Source organism: Macrobrachium nipponense, chromosome 9 (assembly GCF_015104395.2).
Source record: "Macrobrachium nipponense isolate FS-2020 chromosome 9, ASM1510439v2, whole genome shotgun sequence".
Taxonomy (NCBI): Eukaryota; Metazoa; Arthropoda; class Malacostraca; order Decapoda; family Palaemonidae; genus Macrobrachium; species Macrobrachium nipponense.
In genome coordinates this window covers 59,144,682-59,157,833 of record NC_061110.1, presented here as the reverse complement: position 1 = coordinate 59,157,833, position 13,152 = coordinate 59,144,682, and the positions used below count along the sequence as shown (strand labels likewise).

The 13,152-nt window shown below is 40.4% G+C and overlaps 1 protein-coding gene across 1 annotated transcript in view; it reads right to left on the bottom strand.

Annotated features, from left to right (window-relative positions):
• The window catches only part of LOC135218503 (protein white-like), a 14,780-nt gene extending 2,356 nt beyond the window's left edge, over positions 1-12,424 (bottom strand). Inside the window, exons 1-12 of the mRNA XM_064254862.1 lie at positions 11,603-12,424; positions 8,815-9,001; positions 6,858-7,096; positions 6,017-6,088; positions 5,736-5,834; positions 5,329-5,567; positions 4,414-4,597; positions 3,909-4,055; positions 3,537-3,668; positions 2,862-3,090; positions 1,943-2,048; positions 14-159 (exon numbers count right to left, since the gene is read on the bottom strand). Coding sequence (XP_064110932.1) covers positions 14-159; positions 1,943-2,048; positions 2,862-3,090; positions 3,537-3,668; positions 3,909-4,055; positions 4,414-4,597; positions 5,329-5,567; positions 5,736-5,834; positions 6,017-6,088; positions 6,858-7,096; positions 8,815-9,001; positions 11,603-11,701 — 1,879 coding nt within the window. The 5' untranslated portion in view covers positions 11,702-12,424. The remainder of the gene's footprint in view (positions 1-13; positions 160-1,942; positions 2,049-2,861; positions 3,091-3,536; positions 3,669-3,908; positions 4,056-4,413; positions 4,598-5,328; positions 5,568-5,735; positions 5,835-6,016; positions 6,089-6,857; positions 7,097-8,814; positions 9,002-11,602) is intronic.
• Between the last annotated feature and the right edge of the window lie 728 nt (positions 12,425-13,152).

Below are 13,152 nucleotides of genomic sequence, written 5' to 3'. Positions count from 1 at the left end.
CCCATTCGCGTGATCACGGCTTCACCGTCGGCGTAACAAGTCTCGCCGGTGCTGCAGGTGATGTTGGTGACGCCCGTCCACTGATTCAGTACAAGTGCTTCGTTGCCGTAGTGGAACCATGACAGGTACTTGAGACCACGCAGGTAGACAGGCGTCGATCTGAAAGTGAGACAAAGGGAGAACGTTACCTGGTAGTTCCTTTCAGCGTTCGAATCTTAATTTTGCTTCTCTCCAGAGAGAGAGAGAGAGAGAGAGAGAGAGAGAGAGAGAGAGAGAGAGAGAGAGAGAGAGCAGCGTCGAGTAACAGACAGACAATTATTCAGTGGTGCCCAAAAGGGTTATCTCATGATGTAACAACAATCCTCATTAACGCTGGCTTTATTAAAAGAATAAAAATGCAACACATAATCTTATGGTATAATCTGTAAAAATATTCGTTCAAACATTAAGCAGCTACAAATCACAAATATTTGTATTAAACATACACAGTATACTCTTGTAGATACATATCACGTACTTTCCCAGGAAGTTTGAAAACTGCAAGAAAGGGGAGCAGTAGCATCAGTCCTCAGAGGTCCCCAGAATCAAGTATGAGGCAAAAACTGTGAACACATTTTGTTTACGCTTGAACGCAGCCTCCCGTGTTCTTCGTGAGGAGTATTTCGTTTTTCGAGTTTTTAGACAAAATAGGTAAAAAGAAAAAAAAATTCTTAGGAACTCCAAGACCTTTCATTAAAACTCTTGATCAGTGTGGCTCATTTAGCAGACGAACTCTTTTAAAAGTTAAAGAGCAAAGTGATTTATATTTGACACAAGAACAACAACCGACTATCATATGTAGTAGACAATATTCCATGACGAGCGTGATACTGTATGCTACGCTGCACTGGAACCCGGTGCTGTCTGTCATTCTCCTTTACCCTCCCGATCCCCCACCTACCCTGGGCAGACAAACAAGAAAGGCACACTCGGATTTTATTATTATAGATAGTAGATAGATAAGTAACAGGTATGGTTTCTGTCTCTGTTATAACTGTCTCTGATTATTTGGGTTTTATTGAACTGTCGCAATACCGGTTACCAGAATTTCTGCAAAGTGTCTGGCTTCTGTGTAAACATCTTTGACAAATTCCATTTTGACTCTTACTACGTGCAAGTCTTTCTTCAAGGTCTGATTTCTCTCGAATGGCAATTATTCTACCTCTGGGACTATCCACAAAGCTTCAAAAGATTTGAAATCAGTAACTTTGTATGGAGAAAGAAGTTGTAGCATTTCTTTTATTAGAATACACACACACACACACACACACACACACACATATATAATATATATATATATATATATATATATATTGAACTACAAAAATCCTTAATATCCAATTCTGTCTACCTCTGAAATCATACATTTTCATTAGTTGATAATAAGTTTATTTCGTGGGATCGAACCAACGAATAGACAAGAATTCAGGACTGCAGTGACGCCTTAAACCACATGGCCAACAAGGGAGGTATAAATTATACCGTATAGGTGTATGTTGACTCCCACCTACAAAATTCTGCTTCGGTTAAGATGATTTGTAGGTGGGAGTAGGTACCACTTATACCTTCCTTGTTGGTCATGTGATTTAAGGCGTCACTGCAGTCTTGAGTTCTTGCCTATTCGTTGGTTCAATTCCACGAGACGACAAACTTACTACCAACAAAAAAAAATTCCCCTTGGATACTAAAAGACATTTGTAGCTTAATGCTTGTATATGAATTACGGTGATGTGATAAAATTCATATATACCATAGATATATATATTATATATATATATATATTATATATATACATATATATATATATATAATATATATAATATATAATATATATATATATATATATATATATACTATATTGAAGTTAATGAGAAGAGTCAATTGAAAACCTTTTCCGACGTACCTCGTATTAAGGAAAAAGCCACCAAAGAGCATAAGGGGCATCAGGAGAGGCGCCATTAGGGTGAGAGCCATGTCGACGCTGGAGGATAAGCACGACAGCAAGTGACCTGTGGATAAAAATTCACATCTTTTAAACTGGAACTAGGTATTATTTGCTTGATTTGCTTCATAGCGACGATTAACCTATTTATACTTTTCGCTATTTAAGAAGGCGCTAACCATAATGGTGTGCAGACAAAAGGCCGATGGACATAATGTCAACGGATATAAAGTCGATGGACAAAATGTCAACCTTTGTTCAGGTTGGATAAAACGTAGACAAAAATAATAATAATAATAATACAGCCTTTGTTTACATATTTTGTTTACATATTCCAGCAGCGGTAGTTGTCTCGTTTCGTTTTACAAGCCATTTAATGTCTAAAAAATATATTCTCAACGAAGAATGAATTTTCAAATTCGCAACGAATGATTTTTCAAATTCCATTAGTTCTCCAAAATCTGCAGTAGAGTGAAATTGTTTTTTTCGGTCTGCCCATCACTGTAATGGAGATAACAAAAACGAACAAAGGCGGCAAGAAACTTCTTTACGAAGGCTATGCTTATGTTGTCGATAAGCGAAAGAAAGATAGGATCTTATGGCCATGTGAAAAACGTGGATATTATGGTGGGCGAATAACAACTTCTAACGATACTGTACTTTCTTTTGCAAGTCGTCGTCGACATTTTGTCCTACTTGAACAAAGGTCGCCATTTTGTCCGTCGACATTTCGTCCATCGACATTATATCCGTTGACATTATGTCTATCGACAATATGTCTATCGACATTATGTCCATCGGCATTTTGTCGTACAGCCAATAATAATACGGTTACTGCTGTCGGCAGCAACCTATATCACGGATCACTGCTGAGACTTACCGAAAGACACAGCCGTCCAGGTGGTCAGAACAGAGATGAGAACACACATGAAGAATCTCTCCAGATCTGGATTTAGGCCGATAAGGAAGTAGACGATGGAAGTGTACATCATGGAATACACTGTGAAAAACGGCCATTCAACGAGATTTTTCGCCAGGAAATAAACGTCAGTTCTGTACATTCCGTTCAGGTGCTCCCGCAAGAAGAGATGTTTCTGAGCGCAGAAGGTCTGCAGGAAGAAAAGCACAGCGGGTAATGACAAGTCGCACCATCCTAGAAACAATACTGATTTTTACTTTGAGACTGAAGGGAAACCATTTACACCAGTGGTTGGAAGAAGGATTGAGAATACAAGTGTTCTTATGGGAAATGAGAGTAAGAAGGATTTAACATGAAAAGTGTCTTTTGCAAGGAAAGAAAAAAGAATCATTACGGCATTTGTATCATGATGGTATTTGAGAAAAGCCTTTACAGCGTCACATTTTAATCGAAAATGTGAAACCAAAGCCAGAAGTATAACTGAAAAGCTTGGAAAAATGGAAGGCAACGATATGAAATTGGATAAAGATGACAATTACTAGGTGCATCGTTTTCAAATATGTCGATAAAATGACCTATCACTGAAATCACAAATCTCTAAACGAAGAAAAAGAGCGACAAATAAGACATACTCACATTTATAACGGCGGTGCAGTTCTGGAATGTCATATTCGTTATAAGCAAAAACAGAGCACCGTTAATGTTGTGAACTCCTATTTGGTCTAAGTTCTGCTTCATGTAGATGAAGCCAACTAGAATAGCAATGGCCTGAAAAAAATGGGATGGCAATCATTAGTTTTGATATTATTATTATTATATCATCATTAACTATAGAAGGCAGAACCTTAACTAGATTCAAGACACCTGAAGAGGAACCAAACCAAAAGGCGAGATTCTGAATGATATGCAAGAAAATGTTTCATCTATAACCTGAGCTTGCTATTTCCATCTGTATCTCAGACTATGAACTGGAAATGCTTTGAGCAACGCAACGAGAGACTTCCTTACCATTAACTGGAAAAACCGAACTCTTATCAGGAAAGGTTCTCGGATGACTTCCAGCCAGGCTCTCCAGAGCACAGCACTGAACTGTGAACACCAGGAGGCTTTGTACGGAGATTTGTCACCTGTCCAACTTGGGCTGCGCCGATGTTCCTGAATTGGGTGAAAATCCATATTATCAAATATTTTTTCTGTATTGAGAGAAATGTTACGAATGCTTCTTGAGCAGGCAATGAAAACTGACGAAGGAATGCAGATTTGTGGAGAATAAACCGAATCAGTGTAATTAATTTCGAGGAAATGCGGAGATTTTTTTTTTTAAACCTCTCAGTAAGTACGGAAGCTTCAGTTCATCCTTTATAGTGCACAGATCTATTTCAATGTCTTTGATTTATTCAGAAAGTTTGACGTTGACAAGGTTACTCATGAAATGGCATTTTTGCGCGGACAAATACACTGTGTAGAATGGATTATCACAAGAGAATAAACTTGGAAGATCTGCACAACCAACCTCGTCCACTTCTTGGTTCAGTTTCGCCGCCTCCTGAATTTCTAGGAACCTCTTGCTGCCAGCAAAGGAGGCGCAGATTCCCTTAATACGGACTTTGTCGTACGTTTCATTTCCGGGTTCAACGGACAGCTGGTCAATGAAGAAATCGGATGGGTTGAACTTGTCGGGGCAAGGCATGTTCAGTCTGAAAAGACAAAACCACAAATTTACTTCATCTTTAGATTATTCTTGGTAACGCTGAGCATTATGGTTACTGCATCTTGGAGAATACAGACTGCATTTTATTTTTTTATGTCCAAAAAGCTACAAAAAACAAGATCTTGACTGCTGTTCAACAAAATCTTACTTCAGATATGCGTCATGACATCCTTATTAATAATAAAGAAAAAAGTGGGATAAGAAGTCAAGTTTGAATTCTCGAAAAGAATTCAGTCCATGATTTCTAATGTCATCACAGTTTAAAAGAAACTGGTCCTGAGAATGTCGAGAGACGCTTGTTTGTGGTAAGAGGAGGGACATTTCTAATTCAAGGATGAAGGGAATTTTCCCACTTGGGATATACTAACACTCCAGTATGAAGACGGAAGGAAGAACTAGAAAAGCAATAAATATCGAAGCAAAACGAACGAGAAATGTAACGTCAAGAATAACCCTGAATATAACCGACGACGATATTGCAAACCCTGCTTTGGTGACTAGAAAATGAGTTCCAGATGGTGGTAGGATTCCAAAAAAACTTTTAAAGGAAATATGTCGTGAGTAACGTTCTTCTTACAGTCCACAAATGAGCAGCCAACAAAAGGGAAACGAACGCTTCCCTCCCTCACCCACCACAGAGGTTGACCGTGACTTTTCTGACGCCCTTCCCTCCTTTTTTCCCTCCCCTGAAACTCCCTCTTCCGTCCTCTCACTTACCCCCTGAAGAAGGCCAGGGCTTCATCCATCTCTCCGAGGAAGGCCACGCGGCCTTCGGCCATCAGAAGGAGCCTGTCAAACATGCCGAAGACTTCGGAGCTTGGCTGGTGGATCGTGGTGATGACCGTCTTGCCCTTCTCGGCCATTTGCTTCATCACGGCCACCACGTTCTGCGCCATGAAGGAGTCGAGGCCGGAGGTGGGCTCGTCGCAGAACAGCAACGACGGGTTCGTCAGCAGCTTTAAGGACACACAAGATAAAAATCGTTACGTATGGTTTGATGAGGTGAAAAGCGTTAAGTATGTTCTGATTGCTCAGTAACTAAAGGGGAGAGAGAGACAGAGAGGATATAACAATACACATATCAATTGAATCAGTCAGCGCGTCTATTAAAAAACCTGACTTACCTCACAGCCAAAAGAGAGACGCTTCATTTCGCCTCCAGAAATACTCTTGGTTTTTCCCGGGACGCCAATCAGCGTGTCTTGGCACTTAAACAGCCCCAGCTGGAAAAGAAGAGGAAAAGATGCTAAAACCGACAAATCGTAATGAAACTGAGCATTTTAGGCAAAATTCACAATACAATTTCTCTTCGGATTTTGAAAAAAAGAATATATATATATCACTGGCAATCATTTCATCTTCACCGTCAGTCAGGTGATAAACAGAAGACAGGAGAGATGCGTACCTCTAAAATGACTTCATCGACTCGCTTTATCCTTTCGTCGTAGGAGCAGAACTTGTCCATTCTCAGAAGTGCCTGCAGGTGGATTCAAACACCAATTAGAAATTTATTGCAATGGGAATGACGCTTATGACAGCCGTAGGGAAACAGTTTCCATAGGTATTAGCCATAAAGTAAATAAAGACATAGGGAATTTGGAGAACTACTTATTATTCATGAAGCGTCATAGGAAATCTAATTAAGGATTTAGTGTTCATTTATCCTATCCTAACTCACGGACCATCGCTCGCTAAAAGTGAGTAACACGCTGAGGCATGAGTCAATTTCCCATTCATCTTTCATTTTCAAAATGATCACTTACAAATTAAATCTGCCAACACTTTTGCGGGTATGAACTTATATATAGTCAAATATAAAATAGTCGTACTAAAAGTATATCCCAATTTTTTTGTACATCACTGTTGCTCAAGCTATTTATGATGGGCAGTGAATCAATTTCTTTAAGATAGGAATATAACTCGGTAGCAGTGGCGTAACTTAGGGGGGCCGTGGGGGATGGGCGGTCCGCCCCTGGCGGCACTCTCAGAGGCGCTATTGTCAATAGAGCATGAAATTACTATTCATTGGAGTTTGATTTTGTTAACAGCGAATTTGTGTTGTTTTAGCTTTATGAAATGAAATGAACAATTCAGATGTGAAGGCTTCAATGAGAGTTTAATTTTCGCTACTTGAGTACTTTTTTAGCGCGGGAATGGGACGGCACTTTCAGAGTCCGCCGCCCAGGGCGCCACTAACGCCAGTTACGCCACTGCTCAGAGGCTAATTAATTGTTTGGAGAACCCACCTGAAAGATGAGTTGCTCACGAACCGTGAGCGACCCCAAGAACATGTCGTCTTGCTGGACGTATGCTGAGCAGCCCGTCAAGGCTTCGGGGTCGACGCGCTCTCCGTTCACAAACAAATCTCCGGTGACCGTCAGTGCCTGGGTGTTCCGGTGGTTGAGGACATTGAGCAGCGTCGTCTTGCCAGCTCCTGACGACCCCATAATGGCGAGCAGCTCACCGGGCCGACAGATACCTGTCACTAGAATGACACAGACTGTTTTACTGTTGGCTCCTTACCGGTGTACTTATGTCTCCGATATTTCCTATGGACACATGACCTCACGAAAGTATTTCACTATACCCTATCGGCTCCTTCTTGGCGATTTGGGCGTGGCCCCTACGTTGCCAAATGTACTTCTCTCGAATTTTTAAAGGCCTACCCTTCCCATTTACCCCTTTTAATCCGTGCGGCTGTCAAGGAGGTTTACCCTCCTTGGCGTTTGTTAATGTCTCATGGGAGCAATATAACTTCTGGGGGTTCCCTGTTGCCTCGACACTCCTTCGAAAATATTTCCATTCTTCCAGGTCTCTGTTTTTCATATACGTTTAATTAAATCTCTTTTAGGACCTTTCTTGTGATTATCACAAGCCAGTGAATATATATATATATATATATATATATATATATATATATATATATATATAGAGAGAGAGACGAGAGAGAGAGAGAGAGAGAGAGAGAGAGAGAGAGAGAGAGAGAGAGCGGCATAAATATACAAGTGAAATTATCGGCAGCTATTCAATTTATCATCTTTATATAATATACTCCCTCTTTTCTTTCCATTAAGAGTATTCATAACATTTTTCTATTCTTATATCTTCATAAGGGTTTGTCAAAACAAATAAATTATTATTTGGATCATGAATGTCATATAGTGATAATAATAGACAAGAATGACAAGACTATATTATAAAGATAATATTACTGCACGTTATAAATACAAAACTTTTAAGAAACAATTTGTTATATATATAAGTAAATTAATTTTGGGAACTGAAAAGAATATTTGCATTCAGAATGGTACCAGCCCAGCATGAAAGACAATTAAGCGACGACTACCTTTCCCAGTAGGGGGTTTAGTCCCGGCTGTTTGACCTCTTTATGCCCTAAGGTCAGCTTAACACCTGAGAGAAGAACTGGCAACGCTGGAAAATATTTTTGCCAAGTTTAAGAAAAAACGTGTTGTTTTTCTGTTGTTAAAAGCCAGAAAACGAGGGCTTTCAATAATCGGCAAAAATTAATTAGAAATCAAGTACATTTGCGTTGTATAACTTATGCTGCCTTCAAATCCCTTATAACATGAGTGGGAATATATGATTTGGCATCGCCGGTCACCGCCGATGCCCTGCCCTTTTCGCCATCAAGGAACCGATAAGGTATAACTGGAGTAAAGTGTGAGAGGTAGCTGTGGAGATTGTGCTTCCTATAAATATTTTTCTTCTGTTCATTCAATTGTCAAAATTTCCTTTGTATCTGACATATAAAACCTCCCAAATCTGCAGTCGTTATCCTTCTCCAAGCTTCGCTGAATTTTGGATTCAACAATAAAAGTACCACCAAACATACTAAAAGTATCAACAACAAGGAAGGAAATGCAATACCGTAAACAGCAATTCGCACAAAATATTACGCATATTGGTACGGCGTGTAATGCTAGAATGCATTCTCACGAAGCACCCAGCCTTTCGAAGGAATTTGTATTATCAGAAATGCTTCTTTATGATCTTAAAATATTGCTCTACAATACAAACAAGTCGGGTTCGTTTTAGAACATGAACTCTCAAGTGGCAAAATCACGAACATCATCTTGTTATTTATCGAGAAATATGTCATAAGGAAGCTTTCTTACTCACATTAAAGGAAAAGGAAAGAAACCCAATCACCAAGACAAACGAGAATCCCACAAGGCCACTTACCATCCTTCAGGATGTTAATCTCTCCGGGTAAAGACTCGGACTTCTGAAAGAGTCCTTTCGACACGGCCGGTGGAGTATAGAATACATTGATATTGTTCCACGAGTAGGTAATCGGCTCCGGTTCACCCGTGACCTCCAAAGATGTCTCACTAATGGCCTCTCCCGCCATGTTGCGTTGGCACACACACTGCCGGGGAGAAAAAAGAAAAGAACAGCATTAGATTAGAGCGTCAGAAAATAAAATAGGAAAAATATCCAACCTTTACCGAGTAAACCCAAATCGTGTAAAAGTTGCTGAGGAAGAGATCAGAAGCACCTGTCAAGACGACGAGGCCAGGCAATCAGCCTCCCAGATTCAAGGCTTCTCTAATCTCGGCGAACTACGAAATCGTTGTGACTCATTCATTTTTGCGAAAATGAGGGCCATGGCCAAATGAAAGTACAGAAATGAAGATAGTTTATACGTGCGAAAAGAAATGAACCGCTGTTTCTACTGCCATTACTACTGTGGCTGCTGACAGTGTCGATCATAATAATGAAAAAGAGAGTCGGTGATATTTCAGGAGAGAGAGTCCTTCCAATTACTGGACATCATCTGCTGGCTTTTATCCCCGACTTTTGCTCGCCAACTCTACTATTGCAACTCATCTCTCAAAGGTCCAGCGTCCGTTAGATGAGCTGGACCAAGTGAACATCAGGGGAGATCAAATTAGTTTTTAAGGGTTGACTATTAATTCTATTTGAAACGACAATAATGACAGCACGAGTTGCCAATGAATGCTTCATGTTTTCTAGAACAGAAAATAATTCACTCGTCAGATTTAGTTTTGTAGTATTCGACATTTAATTGATTTATCATGTAGGCACTGTTCGTTAGTTATGCATCACTGATGCAGCAAGGCGTCAACACCAGAGTTAGCACTCAGCAGAAAGATTTCTCGCAGGCAGGAGATCGCAAGCGAATTTCTTCCTTCTTGCCACAACTTTGATCGTCTTCCTCCCACGGAGCTAAATAGACAACATTCATATAAGATACATAAAAATTAACCATTGGGGAAACTTCGTTGTTAGGAATCACAATTCATTTCCAGGATTTGTATCAAGAACTTATACCAGGACTCAAGTAACAACGCGCCGAGGGAACCTCATACGTAGAGGTTCACAGACTTTTTTAATCCAGTAGTCTCAGGAGCCAACTCTCATTTACATAACCTGTTCCTTATTGTGGCCTCTCGGATTTAGAACAGCCAAAGATGCTCGCTGCAATCTTAGAGATAGTCAGTCAATTAACTAACCCAACAGTCATGCTCTCGTTTGATCATTCCATTTTTGCGGAAGATATCTACATTCTTAGAAACAACCCGACGCCCAACGCGTCGGAAAGCGCTCTTTCCCAAATCCTGTCCCTATCACGGAGACACTGCTCGATTCCTTCGTAACAATCACTTGCTTCCTGCAAAATTTGTGACGAATAAATTATATGAACACCTGCTGATGAATGATGCTGCCATCTTCCTTCATGACTGAAATCAAGATAAATTGAACTGAATTGACTGTAGAATTTAGGTCAAAGGCCAAGTACTGTGACCAATGAGGTCATTCAGCGCTGAACCGGAAATTGACAGTAAAAGGTTTGAAAAGTGTAACAGGAAGAAAACCTCAAAGCAGTTGCACTATGAATCAATTGTCAGCAGAGGATGGAGAGTAAGATGGAAGAAAGAGAATGTGAAAGGAGGTACAGTAAAAGGAACGAAAGGGGTTGCAGCTAGAGGCCGAGGACACGCCGCAAAGAACCTTAAGTAATGCCTACAGTGTATGGCACTATTCCCCTACAAAGTGAAATCGTGATCACGTCGAGGCGAGAATGGAATGGCGCTCGGAGGACCTGTGAACGGAACAGGTTATAGTACTATCGTCAATCTCACTGCCTGAGGGGTGGCGGGTAGTTGTTGGTGTGGGGTGGGGGGCCTCTGAATTTCGGGCGTCTTTTCCTCTTAACTGTCAGATTGGCTCCAGAACTGAGATCTAAAGATATAGAAACGCTGGGGTCGGGGAGGACAGTGGGGGTCGGGACCAGTTTGTTGGATGGGGAATTTCCTGAAGGGATTAGGGGCTGGTGGCTGGCATTGATTAAAGAGCGACGTAGGCGGCACTTAATGGTACTGCGACAACAACGTAATTGATTAGCAAAAGCTTATAAGAAATTGTTTAAATCTTAAATTTTGTAAAAGAAACAAAATTATTTATCTTGCGATGCCAGAGGAGACAAAAGTAAATTTCCATTTCATTTTCGGGTAATGATTCGAAGAAACCTTCATTTTCCTCGAAAGTCCTTTATCACTGCATTAATGCTGTCTTCTCTTCTTGTTTCATTCAGTACTTTCTTAGTCGATTTTTCTTTCCATTTCAGAAATTGTCTTAATCCATTTAACGGAATGACATTAGGCACCAAGAATGCTAAAATAAAGCCACTACAACTACTTCAGTTCCACTAGAAAAGAGGGACGCTTACTTTGGAAAGGAGTATCAAATCAAGCTGCTCTCCAACTGGGAAAGATGCGCGGTTATTTAAGAGAAAAAAAAATTTAATGACAATTTTGTTGAAGTACATTTCGCACCATGTACTACTTCGAAGCAGTTAATGGATGTTTGGATAACAGTTTAGTAACAGTATTACGTATGAGACTGGGAGACTTTGATGAACTGCATTGCTCTAGAAATTATTTCTTCCACTCACCTCATGCATTCTCTAACTCATGCATTCTTTACATTGCATTGAAGACCTTACCTGATGAACCTCGGTGTCTGCCAAGACTTCAGTCCTCCAGTAGTCTTTATGATATTCGCCCTTCGTCTTCAGATAGCTATATAAAAAGGTCTGTACCATTGCTGTCGAAACTGTTCTTGACAAAACAGTCAATCTCTAGTGATATGCATACAGCAGCAGCAGCGAATATGAGACTTGGGTGAAAAGGATGAATGACTGCTCATACAAAATGAGCTTGAAGTAAAGTTTGCGTTCCTTTTCTGGTGCTTCGCGTATACCTCTGGAGCTTAATGAATAACACTGAAGTAAACTCGCAGCAAGACAGATGTGCGTTTGCGGAAAGTGTTTGTGGTGTTCTGGAATCTTGAGTGTGTCGGGTCAGCCACGTTAGAATAGCAATCTCAGCCGGGACAACTACAGAAGACTTAGTCAAAACGCTCATTGGTGGCCGCTGAGCAGTTGCTCCAATCAGAGCGCAGCAACCTTTGAAGATACAGCAGTAGTGAGCGCTTCTTATTTAGCTCCGCCCCACAAACACTACTTTGGTATATCCAGTCTGGTCCAAGGAAAAACGAGCCAAAAATTAGCGGGGGCCCAGTTGCGCCTTCGCAACCTATGACTGTCCTGGTATAATCGCTTCACACCTTGCTTATAATTCATAAAGGGATTGCTGCGAACTCCATTCTTCTCTTCAAACTCAACGGATTATAATTCATTTCATCACTTTTTTTCGCAGTTGGTCAGACCTCTGATGATGACACTGTGAAGCTATAAAGATTGACTGTTAGACTGATTTGATTTTAAAACGCGGTAGGTATCACGGCTGTCCAATCACTGGCGCCTGCAGTTAATAAAAACAAAAACAAAATGGGGGCGGGGGGGCGGGCGACCGGTTGAATAAATTTGGAATGAAAGCTTTCTACCTAAAGTGGAGAATAGTACCCTAAATGACCACTTCCAAGTCAAGTTCTAGAAAAGTTCGTAACCTCCTATCCGGGTTATTTTCTCTATCATGATTATCATCTTTGTTCGTAATGTACCTATATGGAACAAGGTCCCCAGAGCTCCAGTAATCAGTTAATAACGAGAAAACAAGAAAAGGAAGAATAACAGTAAAGTACAGATCATAATCAAGTAGCTATAATCAAGTAACTTTTATAAATAAAAAAAAAACTGCATGAGGGCCAGTTGAAATTAACAAGTCCAAGAAATGAAAGGAAAGGCTCAAGCTGCTTCAAGGGTTCCCTTCCAGACTCCCACAGAGACTCCGCAAAAATAGTTATACAACACTCATAAACTGACAAGCTTGCCTTTAGGCTACTCCAGGTAGCAGGCGGTATCCTATCGTAGGATCCAAAATTTAAAAGCTGTGAAAAAATAATGATTTCAATCTAAGCATTGTCACATAAAAAGCATAGATGAATACGGGAAGGCAAAAATGCAGATTTCCTTCATTCACTCGTTGGCCTTCTGTCCCCATTCTTACCTATTGCCAGGCAAACCACTCTTTTAAAAGTCTCTCTCTCTCTCTCTCTCTCTCTCTCTCTCTCTCTCTCTCTCTCTCTCTCTCT